Below are 19,687 nucleotides of genomic sequence, written 5' to 3'. Positions count from 1 at the left end.
CGACGGATGGTGGTCGCCGTGCGACCGTTCATCGTCGGCTGCTGACGTAAGGTGGGTGCTTACATAATGTGTTCCCCGCCAGCCTTCGCTGGTCCGCCCTTGTCCCTGGCCTGATCCTGCGGCCTTGTTTGTGCTGGGCTTGTTTGTTACCTCAGCCCCAAGCAGTTCCCCTGTTGGTCGGGTCGTCACACCTGGGTCTCAAAGACGCCGAATAACCCGATTAAGGCCGAATCGCAGACGGAGTATATTAAAAATCGCATCGTATAACACTAGAATAGCTCACCGTTATCCATAATCGCAAGCCTTAAGCAGCTTAATAAAGGGATCGCGATAATAGTATATGAGCAGACCCTTATACGCTACGACCTCGCCGAACTTCGAGATGTGAACGACCGCCTTAGCCGCCGTCGTCGTACGAAAAGAAAGCAGCTATAGAAAGGAGGGTCCCTTACTATTGATCAAGCAAAGGATTTGAAGGCTTAAATCGATACGACGTAGCAGTTAGTAGCGGAAACGAGTTAGAGTAGTGGGCGTACGAGGAGGCCCGAAACGCGCACGCGGCGATATGGCGTCTACGGCGAGCCCGGTTATAATACTCGTACGTATCAGAAAGTTGTATCTACCTCTGAAGAAGAGGATTCCGAATAGTTTTAATTGATTTCAGGCGTTGTGGTTGAATTGTCTTACATATTGTTGTACGAGTCACTGGAAGGTGACCCGTTCACCCGTGTGACCCGCTCACCCGTGGATTACGTTATCTTGAACGATTTCTGTGAAGACACAAAGAACTTCCAACAAGCCGGACACCAAAAGTGACCCAGCTTTCTCTGTCAGTGAATCGGAGGCCACTAATGATTTGGAGCAGAGGCGACCACTCACAGCGGGGGTTCCAGGGTCGCCGGTGGGCTGACTGCATGTCAGGTTTTCCCTGAGGCGATGCGAGCTGCAACAAATCGATACCCCGCATCTTCCATGCATGGCAAGGCTCTTCACTCAGCCAGCTGCCTGGTTGCTCAATTTGACTCCTTCTTTTACGTCCATGCTTCCCTCCCACGCAACGAGGATACCTCCAAGATGACTTGTGGCCGAGCCCAGTCACTGCCCGCGAACTATACGCCGCATCGATCATGTTTCTGACGTGCCTCCCGGAGCCTCGACCCTGCCCAAACAACGCCGAAGCGCGATGGAGCCGAGGATCAAGCGAGCTTATGCGGACTACGAGGTCGGCTGGATCAGCGCCCTTTATGTCGAGTTTGCTGCCGCACAGGCTCTGCTCGACCACCGCCATGAGCCCCTACCTCCTCTTCCCGGCGACAGCAATACGTATGTCCTTGGCAGCATCGGGGGGCACAACATGGTCATGGCGTGCCTGCCCGCGGGAGCCTACGGACTCAGTACTGCCGCAAAGGTGGCGAGTGACCTGCGCCGAAGCTATCCTTGCGTGCGGCTGCTGCTCGTTGTTGGCGTGGCTGGGGGAGTGCCCACGACGACAGACATCCGCCTCGGCGACGTCGTCATCGGCCAAAGTGTCGTCCAGCACGATCTCGGCAAGACTCTTCAAGGCGGCCGTTTCCAGACATCGGCCACTGTCTTTACGCCTCGGGCCAAGATCATGACAGCGCTGAGCGCCATGCGGGCTGCCCATGAGATTCAACCAAACCGTATTCCCAATATACTAGCGGGCATGCTTGTACGATATCCGTACATGGCCCAGTATGCCGACCGTACGCTTTTGGACGATCATCTATTCAAGAGCGCATATGAGCATGCTTCCGGCTCCGACTGCAAGGACTGTAACGCTAAACATCGCGTGTCACGGCCTCCTCGTCATCATCCTGCTCCGCACATACACTACGGCGTTATTGCCTCTGGCAACCAGGTCATCAAACATGCAGGAACTAGGGACCAGCTGGCCTCCGCCCTAGGGGCCCTTTGTGTCGAGATGGAGGGTGCCGGACTACAACATGTCGATATTCCGTTCCTGGTGATACGAGGTATCTCAGACTACGCCGACTCGCACAAGAGCAAAGCGTGGCAGCCATATGCTGCTGCTGCAGCGGCTGCATGTGCGAGCGAGATCCTCTCTTTCGTGCAATCACCAGGTATGCTATGTCAGACAGTTTTTGCTCGATCTCGTGATCGGACGAGCCCACTCCGGCCAAAGATAATCCATCCAAGTCCACTAACGCGAAACCTGTCGCAGATTCTCGATCCCAACAGCAGAAACCAGTTGAATCACGCGAAGCAGCTGGTGCTGGCGTCAGCAATGCGCACCAGCCGTCCGCGCGGAAGGACGACCAAATCCAGTCCGTGATTGAGTCGCTGTACTTTGGCGAGATGGATGCACGACAAGCCGATATAAGGCAGGCCCACCCGCTCACTTGCAGGTGGCTGCTCAACAGGCCCGAGTTCCGCAACTGGCTCGACATGTCTGCCTTTGACCAGCACCACGGCCTGCTGTGGATAAAAGGGAAGCCTGGAGCTGGCAAGTCCACCCTTATGAAGTTTCTATTGAGCGAAGCCCAGAAGAATATGCAGGACAAGACCGTCATCTCTTTCTTCTTCCATGCTCGCGGTAGTGAGATCGAGAAATCCACGCAGGGCATGTACCAGTCGCTTCTTTTGCAACTCTTGGAAAAAGTACCTATGCTCAAGTGCGTCCTCGACAGGACTGAGCTGTTAGCACGCGGCCCCGCACAGCGGAAGTGGTCAGTCGTGCTACTTCAGGAACTCTTTGAGCAGGCCGTTGAGAGACTAGGCATGACGCCGCTGCTGTGTTTTGTAGATGCGCTTGACGAATGCGACCAAGACCAGGTACGGGACATGGTGTCGTTTCTTGAACATCTTGGCAAACTCGCCATGTCCCACGGTATAACATTTCATCTGTGCTATGCAAGCAGGCACTATCCACACATCACGACAAAGTTTGGGATTAGCCTCATCCTTGATGGACAGGAAGGGCATAAGCAAGACATCGCTAATTATATCAGCGCCGAGCTGAAAATCAGCGTGGGAAAGACTGCACAGCTCATCCAGGGGGACTTGCAAGAACGTGCCAGTGGCGTTTTCATGTGGGTGGTCCTGGTGGTCAAGATTCTCAACGAGAAACACGACGCTGGAATGACTCCCAAAGCCCTGCGGGACACGCTGTTGGACCTCCCACGCGACCTGCACGCACTTTTTCGAGATATACTTCGACGCCACGACAACAGTAGGGATGAGACGGTATCATGCCTACAGTGGATTCTGTTCGCTGCTCGGCCGCTGACCCCGGAAGAGCTTTACTACGCCACATTGGCCTGCAGTGACTCTAGCGGCACGCTTGCCTCCGAGCGGGATCCAGAAGAGACGACAGATGAGCTCATTCAGCGGTTCATACTTTCGTCATCCAAAGGACTTGCAGAAATCACCCGGAGCAAAGTCAAGAGCAAAGCACCAAGTGTGCAATTCATTCATCAAAGTGTACCCGACTTCCTTCTCAAGGAGAAGGGACTAGTAACAATCTGGGCGGACGGCGATACGAACACCAAAGGACGGAGTCATGACATGATCAAGTCTTGCTGTCTGCGCTATCTCCATCTCACCCACCCAAAGCTTGAGACACTGTCGGCTGGGCCAGAGCCCCACTTTTGGGAAGAGGCAGCCAGCGCATTCCCGCTGGCGGAGTATGCGGCAAAGTACGTGTTACACCATGCAAACGAGGCGCAGGCTTCGGGGGTGGACCAGACACCGTTCGTACGACGATTCCTGAGCTCCCTCAGCCGCTGGCTGACGTTCTACAATGCCTTGGCATACCCGTGGAGCCACTATTCTCAAGAAGTGACCCTGCTTTATCTCCTGGCAGAGCGCAACCTCGCTCATCTCGCAAAGCTTCATAACCAGAAACCTGAAGCTTGGATGGCTAGAGGAAGAGAGCGCTATGGGGCACCTATAGTCGCAGCGCTTGCTACAGGAAGCTACTCTATGGTTCATGTGTTCATGTGCACTATGCCATCCACTCTCGTCCAGCAGTCACTATCCGGGGCAGAACCACGAACGACCACAGGGAAACAAGGAGATGTGGCAAAGCCATTTTCATACTCTAACCCGTTCGAGTTTTTCGAGTTTCCTTCAATGAGGAGCACATTATCATTCCTGGCTGAGAATGGCGAGGAGGAAATCCTGCAATGCATCCTCGCTTCCAGCGACACAGAATGCGACATACACGCAAGAGACCCCGAAGGCCTCACCCCTCTGCTTCGAGCTGTACACACGAATCAAGGGTCCGTTGTCCAGTTGCTTCTCCGGCATGGAGCACTGGAGGGTGAAGATGACAGTTATGTCGATCTTGCTCTTAGCAAGGCTGCCGCACAGGGCCACCTGGGGATCGTGAAACAATTGCTTGAGCCGCGAAGACCTGGGAGGAGAGGAGACTTGACGGGCCCGCTCTGCGAAGCTGTGCGTTGCCGCCACATCTCGACTGCCGAGCTACTCCTCAAGCACGGCGCTATGGTGAACTCGAAGCATGTCACTGGTAAGACGCCGCTGACCTATGCATCTTATAATGCAGACACTGGGATGATCCGGCTGTTACTAGCCTGGGGCGCGCATACCGAATACGCAGCAGCATCGGGGCACACTCCGCTGCGGACTGTGGTCAAGACTGAGTGTAAGCTCGTCTCTCGTCTCGATAACTATGCCGGGCGCCTGGGAGATATTCAGCTGCCCTCTGAATACTTCCAGGTATTCCGAGAAATGGAACTTAGTGTGAAAGCACTTTTGGAACACGGCGCCAACATGGACTCTGTCGATGCCGCAGGCCAGTCGTCATTGTCTCTTGCGGCCGCCGGCGGTTGCATGATAGCCGTGCGCCTCCTCCTCCGAAATGGCGCCGCTGTGAACCTGCAGGACCACGACGGCCGATCGCCCCTCGTCCACGCGGCAATGCAGACACGTCAGGGAACAGGCGCGTATCGTCTATCTTGTCTTCAGGAGATTACGAAGTTGCTGCTAAGCGGCGGAGCACAGGTGGCCTTGGCGGATCATTATGGTCGGACTCCGCTCATGTGGGCTGCGGGCAAGGGTCACGATGTCATTGCCAAGCTGTTGCTTGATGCGGGTGCGGATCCAAAGATGCGTGATGACACCGGGCGGACTGCACGCAGCTGGGCGATCGAGAGGAAGAACACCGAGATTTCTAAGCTACTCGCTGCTTGCTCTTCGCGGGCCTAGCCAGTATACTCCCCATGTTCTATGCAAGCGGACATGGACACACTCATATGTCTCAGCCATGGAAAAACAAGGATATCTCGGCCTGTACACCTAGAGCAGAGCACTGCACGTAAAATTAATCCTTGGCGACTGGATCTCTCACATGCGATGTTCGGATCCAGTCTCTGAACAGTCCCAATCTCAGGAGCCTGCCCGCCTGCATAGGTGGTTCTCGACACGTCTGCATTTTGCATCAATGGGAATAACGTGAAAGATTGGCTGACCATCGATTGTCGAGCCACGTCGCATGCAGTGTTTAGAAACTTCAGAAAGTCGAGAGAATGCGGTTCTGGACACTGGGGATGAAACTGAATCTGGACTGATCCCTCGTGCACTCCCTACGACATCTATGGATTCGCTGATCTATAAGCGGAACAAAATACTCCAAGTTCTATCAGCGCTCGTCTACAAGCAAGCTTCCAATATAAACCACTTCCAGGTCGTTCTGCACCCCGACGGTCACATCTTTGGAGGGTCGACGCAGGCTTTGCCGTGCTCGCAAACGGCCAGGACCGCCCCCTTGCTGCCGTCCTCGTTGATTGCGTGCATGGAGCCTCGCGTGGTGGTCATGCGCTTGCCAATCTGGAGGATGTCGGCCTCGACGATGATGGAGGTGCCGCAGGGGATGGGGCGGAGATAGGTCGTGTTGAGGGTGCGGCTGACGCCCAGATACTCCCAGAAGCCCGGCTTTGAGATGAGCATGATGGGCATGGTGGTGGCGAAGTCGAACAGGGTCGCGGTGCACCCGCCGTGCATGTTATTGAGGTCGTTGCAGTGCTCTGGCTTGACGGCGAAGCGCAACGTGACGGCCGGGTGTGGGCCGTCTGCCGAGTGGGACTCCAGGGTGAGATGAGGAAGGATGCTCGACATCCAGTTCTGGCGGCGGACTTAGAGAGTGGCCTTGATCGTTACTGGTGATGATTATTCTGTCCAGACGTACCTGGTATTCCGGGTCCGGGTCCTTTCCCCGGTCGAGCCATTGCTGGATCAACTCCGGCCCGGGCTTATCGTATGATGGCGAGCCAGGCTTGGTGGGCTTCCCGTTCCTCTTGCCCGACACGTCGGGGCCTTTGCTCGCCATGGCGAGGGGACTGCTTCTTCTGGCAATGAATTCGGCCACTCAATCGCAAAAGACGCAATTCCGCTACGGTGGCTTGCCAGACGATGCGAGTGCGCAAATGCGGCGAGTGTTTTGAGATGCTGGCAGCCCTGGAGTGTTTTGAGGTGTAGCTGAGATACTCCGTAGGTGAGACAACGTGGAGAGACGTGCCGAGGTTCTAGGCGCTGATTCAGCGCTAAGCCACCTCGGGACACTTGAGCACTTCAATTGCAGAGGCCGACAGCTGGGCCTGTTGTGATGACTAAGCAATGGATCCCAGCACTTGTGACTGAGCAGGGACTGAGCGAGCACGCCTGCCTGGACTCGAGAATGCTGTCAGTGGCCTCGATCAGGTCAATCTGCTGGCCAGCATGGTTAAGACTCCAACCCTCAGGCTGTTGTCCTGGACTCTCGGACTCTGGAGCAGGTAAATGTCACGAGACAGCCTGGCGACACCGGCTAATGACATGGAGTGAAGGCGTCCTGGCCACAAACGGTGAGGGATACTGGTCAGTTGCAGAAGAGTGGCGCCCAGAGATCATCGAACCCACTCGCTGGTGGAAGGTCGTAATGCCTGGTTGTGCAGAAACAAGTTGAGTTGGACCCTTGGCAGTTTGAGACCAGATGTGGTGGGTTGGTTGGTGCAACTTGCCAGCTGTGCCTGCCCCTTTCTGCAGTTGGCGCCACCGTGCACAGACTGTGTGATGGCACCAGATTCCTAGCCAGCCTGTTGACAGCGCACTGTATCAACACACTTGGGCGCCAAACACCAAACTTCTGGCAATTGGACCTCAGAGCTCCCCATACTTGGCATCACGGCCCAGCCCACCAGCTTCAAGACGGCACACCCTGCGCCAGACGCGAGCTGGCCACCTGAGGAAACGCACGCAACGAAAGTCACGCCTACACGCCTTACCATACACCCTTCGCAACTCGTGGCGCCATCCCACCTGGCTCCCCGAGCTGCGGACGCGCCTCGCGGCCTGCACGAGACCCTCTCACCTCGACCGCCACTTGACGACACGCGACGACTGCGCGCGCCGCTTTGGCCTCAGCACTTAGCCACTACCTAAAAAGCTGCGAAAATACTCCCCGAGACCACCATTCGATACCCACAAGTCGCCCCCCGATGCACGCGCTCTCGCCAGAACTGCATCATAAAGTCAGAAGGGGCAGTCCACGAGAAGCCGGATCCAGCCCAGCGCCGCCTCTACACACCAAATTCACGCCTTCATGAGTTGGCAGCAGGTATCTGCCATGGGCGCTGGCGTCAATCCGGGCAACGGGATGGCTGGTGGTCAAGACCTCGCCGGAGCAGGCGGGCAGCACGCCGGCGGTGCGGGCCACGCCTCGAACCAGCCGCAAGCCACAGAGTACACCCTCCAGGGAGTCATGCGGTTCCTCCAGACCGAATGGCACAAGCATGAGCGCGATAGAAACGCTTGGGAGATTGAGCGCCAAGAGATGAAGGGGAGGATAGCAGCTCTGGAGGGGTCGGCTCGGCGCGCAGATGCCACACAGAAGGCTCTCAAGCGCTACGTCAACATTCTGGAAAAAAAAGTCAAAGAGCAGGCGACACATCTCAAGACCGCGTCCGTACACTCGGCAGACAGTGACGATCACTCAGTAAAGCAGCCGCCACGCTTCGACCGGGCTTCGATGGTGCAGGAACAATTGAAGCGTAAGCCTGCCTTTTTTTAGCACCCAGGACATCGCCCACCACCAAGCACACGGATTGCTAACACGCGCGCAGGATCCGAGGAGCACCCAAAGGAGCCGATCCCAGGCCTTGAAGGTGTAATCGGCGACCGCACGCAAGAAGAGGACGAGCGGGAGCACTTGAGATCCTTCCTTGATCAGTGTCAGGCCGAGTTCACCTACCTCATGATCACGCCTGCGAACCCTATTCCTCCACGCGAATCCCCGCCACTCCCTGTCATCGAGGACCTCAGAGACGGCGACCAGTTCGGCATGCCCAATAACCAGCAGGCCCTCGAAGCCGCCTTTCAAGGAATGCGGATCAGCCAGGGAAACCACCCCAAGGACGCAGCTGCAGCCTCACGGTCGGCTCTGAGCAATCCTAACATGAATCCAAACGTGTCCCTACCAACGGGCCTGCCAGCCCAGAATCCCAGCCAGTCAGCAGCTCGAGGCAATTCTGAGCTGCAATCGGCCATGATGATGCGTTCAGGCGACGGCATGCAACCTGCCGCGTACGCTCAGCAACCAGGAGAATGGCAGACAGCGGCCGGCAACGCGCGTTTGCAGAACGCAAATGACGAGGCAGCTCGTGCTGCAGCTTCGCAACTCGGCAATGATCTTGGCAACCAGGGTGATCGTGGTATGGAGGTTCTTTTGCAACAGCCACCGCGGAAACAAGACCGCCGCGCGAACAATGATGCCGACGGTTGGGACTTTAATGAGGCCGCCTTCCCGGACGCTACACCGTCTCAGCAGGCTGCAGAATCACAATCGATTTCCCATCGCCCAGATACGGATGTTTTTCCTGCCGCCGAGGGCATCCCCAAATCGCCAACACGCGGCCCAGCGTCGCATCGGCGGAAAGGCTCCATGTCCCGCAGGCGTAGTGCTGACCAAGACGCGTTGAACGCCATGGTCCAAAAGGCAGATGCGGGAAGCTTCAAGCTTCGGTACGGACTCAGAGGTCACTTGAACACTGTACGCACAGTAATCTTCTCGGGCGGTGGTAGCCCAGGCGAGCCTGAGATCTGTACTGCCGGCGACGATGGTTTGGTGAAGCGCTTCCATCTCCCTCGGGAATCATCCAGCCATTTGGGAGCGTCATCCTCATCAGACCTTGACGTCACGGCAGACTTCACACATCGTGGCCACAATGGAGCTGTCTTGTGCTTGACATCGTGGACACCCTCTCCCAACTTCGCGACTGGCGGCCGTGCCCAAGGTGATGGATGGATCTTCTCGGGTGGTCAAGATGCCACAATCAGGGTTTGGGAGCGTGGACGGGTTGATCCAAAGGCCACTCTGGAGGGCCACACAGACGCTGTCTGGGCTATTACCGTGTTGCCGGCCACCCTGGGCGCCGTCTTTGGCCCCACGGAGCAAGCCAATGGCCAAGGCGACCGTATCCTGATTGTATCTGGATCCGCCGATGGCTCTGTCAAGATCTGGGCGGTCAGTGCACCGCCGCAGCTTTCCTCGCCCCAGCCCAGTTCCGCAGGAGGCAGACGCGGCACGGCCGGTGGTCGCGTGCGTGGAAACTCGATGAGTTCTGGCTCGCAGTTCCCCAACTCACCCCAGCCCAGCATGGCCTCCAACTCCCAGTTCAACTACACGCTTGTACACGACCTGCGACGAGCAGACGGCTCGACCGCGTCGCCGACCAGCATCACGCCGCTTGCATCGAACGGTGAGAAGTTTGTGGTCAGCTACTCCGACGCCGCGATCATCGTCTTTGATACCAAGTCTGGAGACGAGGTTGGCTCCATGGCAAGCCGCGAGACTTATGACGGTACCCTGGCGACGAGCGTCAACGCTGTGCAGGCCACCATTACCAGCCTGGACAGCAATTCTACAGCAGGCATGGGCGAGGAAGATGCTGGTGGTCCTACGGGGGGCACTGGCAAGTCGGGCAGCGGTGTAGAGGGTGTCATCATCTCAGGGCACGAGGATCGGTTCATCAGCCTCTTCGATGCCAACAGCGGTATGTCGCACATGTCCATCAGACGTGGACCAATTACACGCTCAAGGCAATTGCTAACGAATAACCCAGGCCAATGTACATATACGATGCTTGCCCATCCCGATGCGATCTCGAGTCTGTCTCTGAGCCCCGACGGAAGGGAGCTCGTTTCCGCCGGCCACGACGCCAGCCTGCGCTTTTGGTCCTTGGAAAAGCGCAACTGTGTGCAGGAGATGACGGTTCATCGCATTATGCGTGGAGAGGGTGTCTGTTCAGTGGTATGGAGTCAGGACGGCCGTTGGGTGGTGAGCGGTGGTGGCGATGGCCTTGTCAAGGTCTTTGCGAGATGATTGTGGTCATTTATTGCATGAACGCAGCATAGAATAACGATGATGATGGATAAGGGACAACCGACATGGTTCAGCAGCTTGGAACTGCATGGCTGACGCCGGGCAACGTCCTTGCAAGACACCTTGTAGTTGTCTGGAATCATGAAGCCCGGTAGTTCATTGGGATCATGAATGCCTCGTATTACTTTCCTGTATACCCCGATGCATCTTTTTCCTACTAGATAATTGTACACGAAAGGTCCTCATGGAGCATTTACTACGCCGCACATTTTGGCATGACCTCATCGCTGGCAGTGCTGAGGCTTCCGGGGCAGTGCTGCCAGCTCGGGAACCCGCCAGCGGCCGGCCCACTTGCCGGTTCAGGGTCCAGCTGTTGGCGTCCAGCCAATCGTTGTGCAAGCAGATCAAGACCTGTGGCGCTTGAGAACGTCATTTCGATGATACCAGTTTTTTCAGGCAGACATGAAAGTTCACTCAGGTTGCATGTTCAGTGAGTGCGCTGTGGCCCACGTAGGTTGCCGAGTACTGCTGTGTCTGAGCTACTTGGTATTCTAGAGATCCCATGTCAACTGCACCTCGGCCGCTGAGACGCCGAAATCCGCCCAGTCCAGCTTGCTCCACTTGTCTGGGTTCTTGCAAGCCTGGGCGAAATGCTTCATCGCGAGCACCACCTGGGCGGCCCATCTCTCGGCGCTGACCCGACCGACGCCGGTGGCCAACGGGGTCATGAGGATGCTCCTGATCTCCTCATTGTCGCTGTCGTCATCGTTATTCTTGTGATCTGCGCTGCTGCGCTGCCGGACGCGGCGATTGTGGTTGTCCACCTCGCACAGCAGGCTCCACACGCACTCGTAGACGATCTCCCTGTCCCATTTGACGACCGTCGGGCAGCGCATGGTCGGGCACAGCGCCACGCGGCGCGTGCCCCAGACGTTCCTGTTGCGCCCGTCGAACTCGGCCGGGATGGGGATGAGGGTGCACGTCCCCGGCGGCGCGAAGCCGCGGTACCTGTCGTAGACGACCTTCTGGGCGGCGTGGGTCAGGGCGAGGTAGTCCTGGGTGCCAAAGTTGCCGGCGGCGATGGGGGAGAAGGCGCGGGAGATGGCGTCGTCAAAGGCGCCGTCGAGGCGGGCGTACGAGTTTGCGGGGGAGACGATGGTGTCGAACTTGACGCTGGCGGGGAGGTCTGCGAGGCGGTCCGAGTGGTGGGTGATGCTGACGGTGGCTGGCAGCTTGTGCTTGACGCGGGCGGCCTCGAATGCGCTGGCAAAGGCCTCGTCGATGCAGAGCAGCTGGATGTGCGGGATGGGCGAGGATGAGGTTGTCATGGTGGGTGGCTGGTGGTTTGCAGCGAGTGAGTGGTGCCCGAGGTAAACGTACTTAAGTATGGATGTGTTTGTGCATGCACTCGCGAAGTGGGCGGCTGTTTGGGCATTCGACAGGGACGCTGTTTCTTACTTGAAGCACTTCCTTACTTTTATACATCCGCTCTGGTGTATCTGGGCATGGTCAATCTTGCCAGATCATCACTGCCCGACTCCCAAGGTTTCTTCGGATGAGGCTGTGAAAGCCTGCCACTGCTGCCTTGCGCCTACCTGTACTCCAGTTGCTCGTACTGAGCTGCCAATCAGCCCTAGAGACAGGCCCGAAGCGGGCGGGGCTTTCTCTGGAGATGTCAGCTCTGACAAGCTTCCAGCCATGGACTGTGACCAACTCTGGGACTCACAATTGATCATCTGGCCACGAGACATGATCGGTTATTCGGAAACTGACCAGGCACGCCGACGGGTATCTTCTCGTCGAGATGCACAGGAAGCAGCAAAGGGCATCTGCGCCTTCCTCTGACGCCTCCCCGCTCACGACACAGCACGATTACATAAGCAACGGTCCCCAGAACATCAGGCTTGTGCAAACAGAATTTGGCATTACTAGAAACACGCCTTCCAAACTTTCGACTGCGGTGGACACTGAAAGAGACCAAACCTTCCCTCCTCGATTTTGTATCGAACCACACTACAGCTTCAGATCTGCCCGGTCGTCGTTGTCCTCGCTGATGGTACTTGTGCCGCCGGCCTCGGCCTCGGCCACGCACTTTGTCTTGACGACCTCGCCCGACAGGGTAGTGAAGATGAGAGCATGGACGCGAAGGCCCGGGTAGGGTGCGTAGAGGTAGCCGACCTCGAACTCGGTCACGCCGTCAATGGTGATGGTGCGGCTGTGGCCGGTCGCGACCATGTCGGTAAGGTACGAGCCCACAATCTCGCGGCTGCGCTCGTTTCCGTTGTTGTCGAGCGTCATGTCAAAAATGTTGCCGTCCTGGTCGAGGATGCGGTTCTTGTGTGTCGCCCCCGAGTAGTCGTTGACCGAGTACAGGATGTTGTTTTTCAGGTTGTAGTCGGCGGGCACCTCGCGCTTGCTGACCGTGCCGGCCGCATCGCCCTGGTCGGGGTTGAGCACGTCCGTCACGTTGCCCACAACGTTGCCCAGCGTGTTGCCCAGCGTCGCCACGATGGGGTTGAGGTCGATGGTGTCGAGCACGTCGCTCACCATCTGCACCACGTTGCCCAGCCGCGCCTCGAGCTCGACCTTTGCGCTCACGTTCTGGATCAGCAGCGACACGCTGTCGATCGACACGTCCACGCCCGCCGTGAAGTGCAGCAGGCTCAGCACCTTGGCGTCCAGGTTGATCTTGGCTGTGATGTTCTCAACCTCGATCGAGATCTCGCCGACCGACACATTGGCGTTGAGATACACGTCGGGTGTCTCTGGCAGTTCCACGCCTGGCGTGTTGGCCGTCTCGTAGTTGACCGACTCGTTGTCGCCGCGCTTGTTGAGCTGGTAGCCAATGTAGCCGTTCTGCGCCGCCGCGAGCGGTGCGGCCAGCAGGGCCAGGCACGCATACGCTGCCGACTTCATGATGTGAAAATGGTGTTTTGTGGGAAGATTGGGAAAAGGAATGTGAGTGCTTTCGAGATTTGAGAGCAGGAACGAGTGTCGGTGTGTCTGTGGTTGAGCTGACAGAGAGATGCACAGCTAGATTAGAGCAGACAGATAGGACCAGCAGAGGCGGGCAACAGCAGCAGCGGTGTCCTGGACGTCCCCAACCGGAGGTTATGAGGCAATCGCCCGCAGTGACCAATGCCACGGTCAAGAACCTCCGCGTAGTTGGAATGCCCCTGCAACATCGGGGGGTTGCGGGCGGCGCTCCGGAAGATTGAATGCAACCCCATGCAGGTCCAGCGATGTGAGACGGCACATTGTGCGGGATCCCTGCGCCCCTTGGACTTATTTGATGGAGATGACAGGGTTCGCATTGGTCGCTCGGTACAGCGTAACCACTTCCAGGAGACACAACCCCTGGCGCCCGCAAAGTTGCATGATTGTGTGCTAGGGAAAACCTGCTGTTTCCGCTGTCGAAATCTCCCAAAACCGGTTCCCCGAGGCGCCTCCACTAGGCATATCGACGATCGGTTGGCCGGCAGTGTGACAGCTATTGTGCCAGTGTCGTCCACGGAGGTAATCCCCCGGGCAGCCCCTGTTCCGGATATTGCAGGATACAGCCATGCTGTAGAGACGAGCAGGGATCGAATCCAGCTCGATGTGGTTGTGGGAGCTCGACACCAAAAGTTCCCAGAAGTCGGGCGGCATCGCTCAAATAATACTTGCTCCCACTCCGCCCTGCCTCGTGTGACGCCGGCCGCTCACGTTATCGACTGTATTGCCGCGCTCTCTGTCGTCTTTCTCTTGCTCTCCTCACGCTCTTTATTGTGATCCTTTGCAGCAAAGCACCAGCGAAATCCAACACCATGCACAAATCGCTTCTCTGGAAGCTGGCCTGCAGCACGTTGCTGTTCGCCGCCGCTTCGGCCCAGGACGTCTCTTCAACGACCGACGCCGCGCCCACGGACGCACCCACCGAGACTCCCACTGGTTCCTCCTCCGCGCCGCCGAGCGTGACAGCATCGGCAAGTAGCAGCGCGGAGGAGCCAAGTGGTACCGTCTCTCAGAGCACCTCTGCCACGTCCGGTGGTGGTGGTTCCTCGCCAACTGGCGGCGGTGGTACCGATTACTGGGCTGGCAAGCCTGCTGATGTCAAGCTACGAGTCCCCGAGCTACATGTCGGCCGCATTGAGTTGGTAGTCGACAACCTGCAGGCCGATATCAACCTCGCGGCTCAGGTTGCGAACCTGGTCGAGCTCAATGCTGGCGTCCAGGTCGGTATCCAGAAAGTCAACGTCACCATTGCAGAAGTCGACGCAGAGCTCGACCTCGTCATCAGACTCGGCAACCTTGTCGACATTGTCAACCGTACACTCGAATCACTCAACCTGAACCCTCTGCTCATCAACGTGCTCGAGGACGTTGGCGACCTCGCCGGTGCTGTCATTGGCGCTGTCGATGGCCTGCTGGGCTCCATTGTCAATGGCGACTCGACCATCAACTTCCTGATTGACAACCTGGGCAACATTGTCCAAGAGGTAGCCGGCGGCGCTACTGGTGCCGTCAGCTCCATTGTCGGCAACTACCTCAACAACATGACCTTCACTGGTGCCCAGGAGATTCTCAAGGGCGGCAACATCCAGAAGACAGTAAGTCGTCATTGCTGGTAGCTGGTCTTGGTCTTGTCCGGTTTGTCATTGCTAACAACTACACACAGTACTCGTATTCGCCACTTAATTCTCTCGTCAATATTATCTTCAACTCTGTCGGTCATGTTGTCCAAGCCGTCGTTGTCAAAGGTGGCAGCGGCGGTGGCGGCGGAGGCGGCAGCACGTCAACCACGACTGCCAGCACGATTCCTACCGCGTCTGCCACCCCGACAGCTGCCCGCAGATCATAAGCCCTTATAAATGATGGCTGGAGTAAGATGAGTCAATTTACTGAGCTGCGCAACGTATAAATCAGGAAGAAAATATAACTGCACGTGTACTACATGTCTTGCCCGGGGTACTCCCCCGTTATTGGGTCGCTCGCACATATACTTGAATTGTGGAAGCACAGCCTGGTCGTCCAAGTGCTGTACTGGTAGCTCTCCCGGGGATCTCTGATCGAACTCGTCTACGGCGCTCCCTGGCCGGACGTGCATGGAACGCTCCCTGCCTGCAGCAATGCAATGCAAGATCCCTCTGCAGGATCGATCTGCGCAAACCGGGGAAAGAGGGCTGACGAAACAGGAAGGACAGCTCCTGTGATCGTCCATAGTGCCCACCAGCATCCTGGCTGCATATCTGCTTCTCCCGACAAGGTTGGGCCGCCGGCTAAGGCAGCTCGCTCGGCGCTTGCGTTCGGCACGTAGGGATCCTTGCGAAGTGCGCGCGTTGCACTATCTTTCTGATTGAAAGTATGAAAGTCTTTCTTTGTTCAGGCCGTAACTATTGCGCGAGGTTGAAACGGCCGGAGAGAGTCATGGGCGATTCCAGAACTCTTGCCTTGGTGCCTGTGTAAGTTGAGACTTGCTTAGGCTGTGATGTCAATTATCCAGCTTCCTCTTAGTTCAGAGGGTGTTGCCATGTGTCTGCGGAGCCATGGGCTGGAATTCGAGTCGATTTCGTCGGATGATTGAATAGACTTGACTCAGAAGCAGTACGTGCTTGATGGCCTATGCCTGGCGCGGCTGTGGAGCGAGGGACAGCACGTGAACACCATGATGTCTCCAAATGTCCGGCTGGATCAGACAAGCCTCGACCCATGGGCGAGTGCTCATGAGTCTTCATTGCGCGGAACGCCCACCTCGGTCGTCTGTGAAGCTCGATGTAGCTGAATTGCTGCGCCGTCGAGCAGAAAGAGGCTGCTCTCGAGCACTGGCAGGGACCGTTTGATCATGAAAGGCTTCCTGGTAGCCGTGTCCATGGCGAAGAACGTGGCTGCCGTGCCGGCTGTGTTGAGGTGTGGTACACGTTGGCAATGGCGTTGGGAAACTCAAACACTGTGTACCTGAACGCGCCTGCCGGGAAGTTTGCTACTTGAAATTGACGACAACGAAGGTCTGATGGGGACATTGTGCATGAAAGGAGCACAACAAACACGAGTTGCCGAAACCTAAGGTCGCCCACGACGTCCCCGCCATACTCAAACTGCCTCACCGTGGAATGCCTCGATTCAACATGCCCACGAGCGCGCCAACCTGGATAATCAAGACGACTGGCTTCCAGGCAACCAAAGTCTCAACGACGCCTTCAGTATGCGTGTCCACTTGAATGGTTGCGTTTCGTTGATCACAGGGCTCACAGCCGTATATTATGTGAGAGTCCGAACACATCGGTTCGTCCTTGCGAACGTACGGCTCGCCGCAGTATTGCTAAAGACTTCTCTTGTGTGCGCTTTCAAAGACATCTCCAGTATAGGCCGCCAGGATAATATGACAATCTCCAAAGCCCCCCAGAGCCCTCGGAAATGGCCAAAGAAATCCTTGGTGGGACTCAGCTCGCGAACGTTAGAACTCACGATTTCGTTTCGCAAAGTTCCTGTCGTAGAAATTCCACTTTGCTACTTTCCATCGTGTTAGATCTGATCAAATCTCTTGCCGGGTGTCCCATAATTAATGGCCCAGGCGGTCGCCCAAGCGCTGTTTGCGATCTTAAGATTGGTCGCTGGGTTGACAGCACAAGTTTGTTGCCGTTTTCTCAGACGTCTTAACACAATCGGGCTTTTTGTTGTCAAGAACCGACTGGATCGACGCCACAGTGGACTTGAGCAAGTCGTCACAAAGATCATGGCGATGCCAGAGCTGAAATCAGAAGAAATTTGTTCATTATGCCACGGAGATGCCCATGGCCCCAAAAGTGTTCATCGTAAATATGCTAGTGGTATGTGTGAAAAGAAAAACAGAACATAGAATGCAATGCGCACCGCACCCTGTCAGGTTGCTGTCGAACACTTTCTCGCAGGCTGTCCCCCTCCATCGCCATGCCATTTCTTCCCTGCATTCCTGTGGACATCTGGCGTTCCCGATCCCCGGAGCCGAAACCCAATCCTGCCTCGAAAAGAATCATGAGAGCTCGTGGAGCTGTCCACGGTGGTTGGGGTTGGGGTCGTTGGCACCGATGGGGTTTCCAGAAGCCTCGTAGTACGTCGGCTGGCTGCCGCTGTGCTGAGGGTATTGCTGGGCCGCAGTGGCGGAGCTGCCCGTGTGCTGCGATGGCTGGTGGCCCGAGCCACCGGTATGTTGAGCCCAGGCTGCCGGGACGGGACCCTGCTGGTAGGACTGGCGGTGAGCATCGGGGGTGACGTTCTGGAGGGAGAGCAGATATTGTTAGCTTGGCGGTTTCTCCGAGGCTTACAGCGCTACACAGAAAGGAAGGACATACCTGCTGGAAACCCTGCTTGGTTGGGTCCTGGTAGTAGGACATTCCCGGGTTGGGGCTGACGCTGGGATCGGGTCCGACGACGGAGCCTGTGTACTGCGGGTTGGGGTTGTAGCCCGACGGCGGATACTGGCCGGCGCCGGTTGTGTAGGGGGACTGCATCGGGGCCATGCCGGGGACTCCTGCGTGCGGGCCGCCGGCGCCGGTGTTCTGGTTCATCATGGCTTGGGCCTCGGCCGCGCTGGCCGCCTTCTTCTGCCGCGACTTCATGAACCAGATGCCAAACGCGATCAGCGCGATCAGCGCAACACCGCCGACGACACCACCAACGATGGCGCCTATGGGTGTGGAGCTGCCCTGGGATGGAGCTGGGACTGGCGTGGTAGAGGTCGAGCTCGAAGTCGCTGGTGTGCTGATGGTGCTGGTGCTCGAGGTCGACGAGGACGAGGAGAGCGTGAAGGTGGTCTGGGCTTCGAAGACGACCGTCGTCATCATGTACGCGGTCGCGCCGCTGGCAAAATTCTCCTGGCCGGCATAGGTCAACTCGACCTGGGCAAAGGTTGACGAGTTGGTGGCGACACACTGGTAGTCGACGATGCCGTCAAAGAAAGTGAGGGTGCCACAGTACGGGAGGGTAGAGACGGTGCTGCGGATTCGTCAGTCCACCAGGCCCATACCATACTCAGGATGCAATGATGGGAATCATCGACAAGGGGCTACGTACCACTTTCTCGTCCCGGGATCGGAAAGGCAGGACGAACCACACAGGCTCGCGGTAGAGACGGCAGCGCGGTCGACGCAGGCAACCTGGCTGATACTGCACGAGAGACCCTTGCAACAGGCTGCCCAGCCGCCATTGACAGTTGCAAAACCGCACTTGTCTGTGGCGTCGCAGGACCACGGCCGCGCTGAAGAAAACCCGCCAACGTCAGTGACGGCGCAATCGTCCACCCCAGCGAGGTTGTTTGTTCACTTACACGCGTCGCCAGAGACATAGCCGCACACGTTGTCGGGCGCGAGGAGCAGGGTGCCAGTAAAGGTGCCCGCTGCTCGGGCGTACATGAGGGCGGGAGGGCCCTCGGGCGCGGGCGTCGTCTGGGAGAGGACAGCCGTCGCAACCACGTCGGCAGTCTGCTTGGGGACACGAGGCTCAAAAGAGGCCTCAGCACCCTGGCTCAGCATTGCCGCCGCCGCGACAGAGGCCAGAAGAAAGGCCACCATTGTATTCTGAATTCGTTGCTCAATGCCTGACAAGACTGTGGCTGTGAATTGGCTTCGTGGCCGTCGAAGGGTTCAGGTCGTGACAGGCTCAGGTCCTAGTAGTAGGACCACAGGCGAGGACAAGCGGGCGTGAGGCGAGATCGGGCACGGGTGGGCTTGGGTCCGTAAGCCAACAGTGAAAGAAAGGAAGGAAGAAGAAGATCTCTGAGACCGGCCCCCAGCTGGCGAAACTTACGCGGGTGAGGGGAGAGAGACAAGATGAGAAGGCTGAGCCAAGCCTAAAGCACGCTCCCGGCACCAACAAGAGCTTGGGGCTTCCGACGGTCAACACCTCCTGCTGCGGCCCGCCGATCGCCCACAGCTCGTCTGCTTACATCTTGGGACTCGTTCGCTTCGAGTCTACCTGCACAGCCGTCTTCCTGTAGACCGCAAGCTGCAGATAACTTAGAGGCTGGGCTGGGAGAGCGCCTTGGCCCCACGAGCTGAAAGCTTTCCGACCAGGGGCCCCTGCAGCTCATGGCGGGTCGCGGTGACAAACAAGCTAGGGGTCATCGGACTGGATGGTGTCTTACCTCGAAGCCTGCCCATTCGAGCCACTCAGGGAGCCGCGGGAGTTGGCTAGCATCCTTAGCAGCACTCTAAGCTTATTACCTGTGGGGAGGGTCACCAATCTCGCTTTCCGAGCATGCTGGCCTGCAGCTGCTGTCGGTGTGCCTGCCATGCTACACCCATCTGGGTGTCTCACTGTGTCCCTTTGAGTTTGATGTGTCCATGGTGGTATCGGGGACTTCTGCTCAGGAGA

General features: G+C 57.3%; 7 protein-coding genes across 7 annotated transcripts; 3 read left to right on the top strand and 4 right to left on the bottom strand.

The window, feature by feature from the left end:
- Positions 1-1,183: 1,183 nt before the first annotated feature.
- B0I36DRAFT_232619 (uncharacterized protein) lies at positions 1,184-5,211 on the top strand (the record flags this gene model as incomplete). Its single annotated transcript, XM_046149156.1, has 5 exons — positions 1,184-1,690; positions 1,766-2,089; positions 2,224-4,002; positions 4,303-4,635; positions 4,723-5,211. The coding sequence occupies 5 exons, from the start codon at positions 1,184-1,186 to the stop codon at positions 5,209-5,211; spliced, it is 3,432 nt and encodes a 1,143-aa protein (XP_046017891.1).
- A 249-nt stretch (positions 5,212-5,460) lies between these two features.
- B0I36DRAFT_2753 (HotDog domain-containing protein) lies at positions 5,461-6,469 on the bottom strand. The gene is made up of 2 exons (XM_046151371.1): positions 6,191-6,469; positions 5,461-6,126 (listed from the first exon to the last, which is right to left on the bottom strand). The coding sequence occupies exons 1-2, from the start codon at positions 6,329-6,331 to the stop codon at positions 5,710-5,712; spliced, it is 558 nt and encodes a 185-aa protein (XP_046017890.1). The 5' UTR covers positions 6,332-6,469; the 3' UTR covers positions 5,461-5,709.
- Positions 6,470-7,636: 1,167 nt separating this feature from the next.
- Positions 7,637-10,360, top strand: B0I36DRAFT_235502 (WD40-repeat-containing domain protein; the record flags this gene model as incomplete). Its single annotated transcript, XM_046149402.1, has 3 exons — positions 7,637-8,030; positions 8,103-10,031; positions 10,101-10,360. The coding sequence occupies 3 exons, from the start codon at positions 7,637-7,639 to the stop codon at positions 10,358-10,360; spliced, it is 2,583 nt and encodes an 860-aa protein (XP_046017889.1).
- Positions 10,361-10,847: 487 nt separating this feature from the next.
- On the bottom strand, positions 10,848-12,130 carry B0I36DRAFT_2722 (uncharacterized protein). Its single transcript, XM_046151307.1, has 3 exons — positions 12,087-12,130; positions 11,836-12,024; positions 10,848-11,697 (listed from the first exon to the last, which is right to left on the bottom strand). Exon 3 carries the CDS (start codon positions 11,686-11,688, stop codon positions 10,912-10,914), a length of 777 nt encoding a protein of 258 aa, XP_046017888.1. The 5' UTR covers positions 11,689-11,697; positions 11,836-12,024; positions 12,087-12,130; the 3' UTR covers positions 10,848-10,911.
- A 243-nt stretch (positions 12,131-12,373) lies between these two features.
- Positions 12,374-13,276, bottom strand: B0I36DRAFT_357218 (uncharacterized protein; the record flags this gene model as incomplete). The annotated part of the gene is made up of 1 exon (XM_046157770.1): positions 12,374-13,276. One exon carries the CDS (start codon positions 13,274-13,276, stop codon positions 12,374-12,376), a length of 903 nt encoding a protein of 300 aa, XP_046017887.1.
- Positions 13,277-14,166: 890 nt separating this feature from the next.
- On the top strand, positions 14,167-15,200 carry B0I36DRAFT_357217 (uncharacterized protein; the record flags this gene model as incomplete). Its single annotated transcript, XM_046157769.1, has 2 exons — positions 14,167-14,949; positions 15,018-15,200. The coding sequence occupies 2 exons, from the start codon at positions 14,167-14,169 to the stop codon at positions 15,198-15,200; spliced, it is 966 nt and encodes a 321-aa protein (XP_046017886.1).
- Positions 15,201-17,094: 1,894 nt separating this feature from the next.
- Positions 17,095-19,126, bottom strand: B0I36DRAFT_378938 (uncharacterized protein). Its single transcript, XM_046160742.1, has 4 exons — positions 18,642-19,126; positions 18,389-18,572; positions 17,668-18,310; positions 17,095-17,591 (listed from the first exon to the last, which is right to left on the bottom strand). The coding sequence occupies exons 1-4, from the start codon at positions 18,883-18,885 to the stop codon at positions 17,349-17,351; spliced, it is 1,314 nt and encodes a 437-aa protein (XP_046017885.1). The 5' UTR covers positions 18,886-19,126; the 3' UTR covers positions 17,095-17,348.
- Positions 19,127-19,687: the final 561 nt, after the last annotated feature.

This window comes from Microdochium trichocladiopsis, assembly GCF_020744255.1.
Source record: "Microdochium trichocladiopsis strain MPI-CAGE-CH-0230 chromosome Unknown B0I36scaffold_1, whole genome shotgun sequence".
Classification (NCBI taxonomy): Eukaryota; Fungi; Ascomycota; class Sordariomycetes; order Xylariales; family Microdochiaceae; genus Microdochium; species Microdochium trichocladiopsis.
The sequence above is the reverse complement of the archived record's forward strand: the minus strand, read 5'-3'. Positions and strand labels throughout refer to the sequence as shown.

Coding starts and splice junctions, on each gene's coding strand:
- B0I36DRAFT_2753 (XM_046151371.1), bottom strand. CDS start 6,331: ATGGCGAGCAAAGGCCCCGACGTGTCGGGCAAGAGGAACGGGAAGCCC. Junction 6,127..6,190: donor ACCCGGACCCGGAATACCAG/GTACGTCTGGAC, acceptor GTCCGCCGCCAG/AACTGGATGTCGAGCATCCT.
- B0I36DRAFT_2722 (XM_046151307.1), bottom strand. CDS start 11,688: ATGACAACCTCATCCTCGCCCATCCCGCACATCCAGCTGCTCTGCATC.
- B0I36DRAFT_378938 (XM_046160742.1), bottom strand. CDS start 18,885: ATGGTGGCCTTTCTTCTGGCCTCTGTCGCGGCGGCGGCAATGCTGAGC. Junction 18,573..18,641: donor CTATGTCTCTGGCGACGCGT/GTAAGTGAACAA, acceptor GGTTTTCTTCAG/CGCGGCCGTGGTCCTGCGAC. Junction 18,311..18,388: donor GATCCCGGGACGAGAAAGTG/GTACGTAGCCCC, acceptor ACGAATCCGCAG/CACCGTCTCTACCCTCCCGT.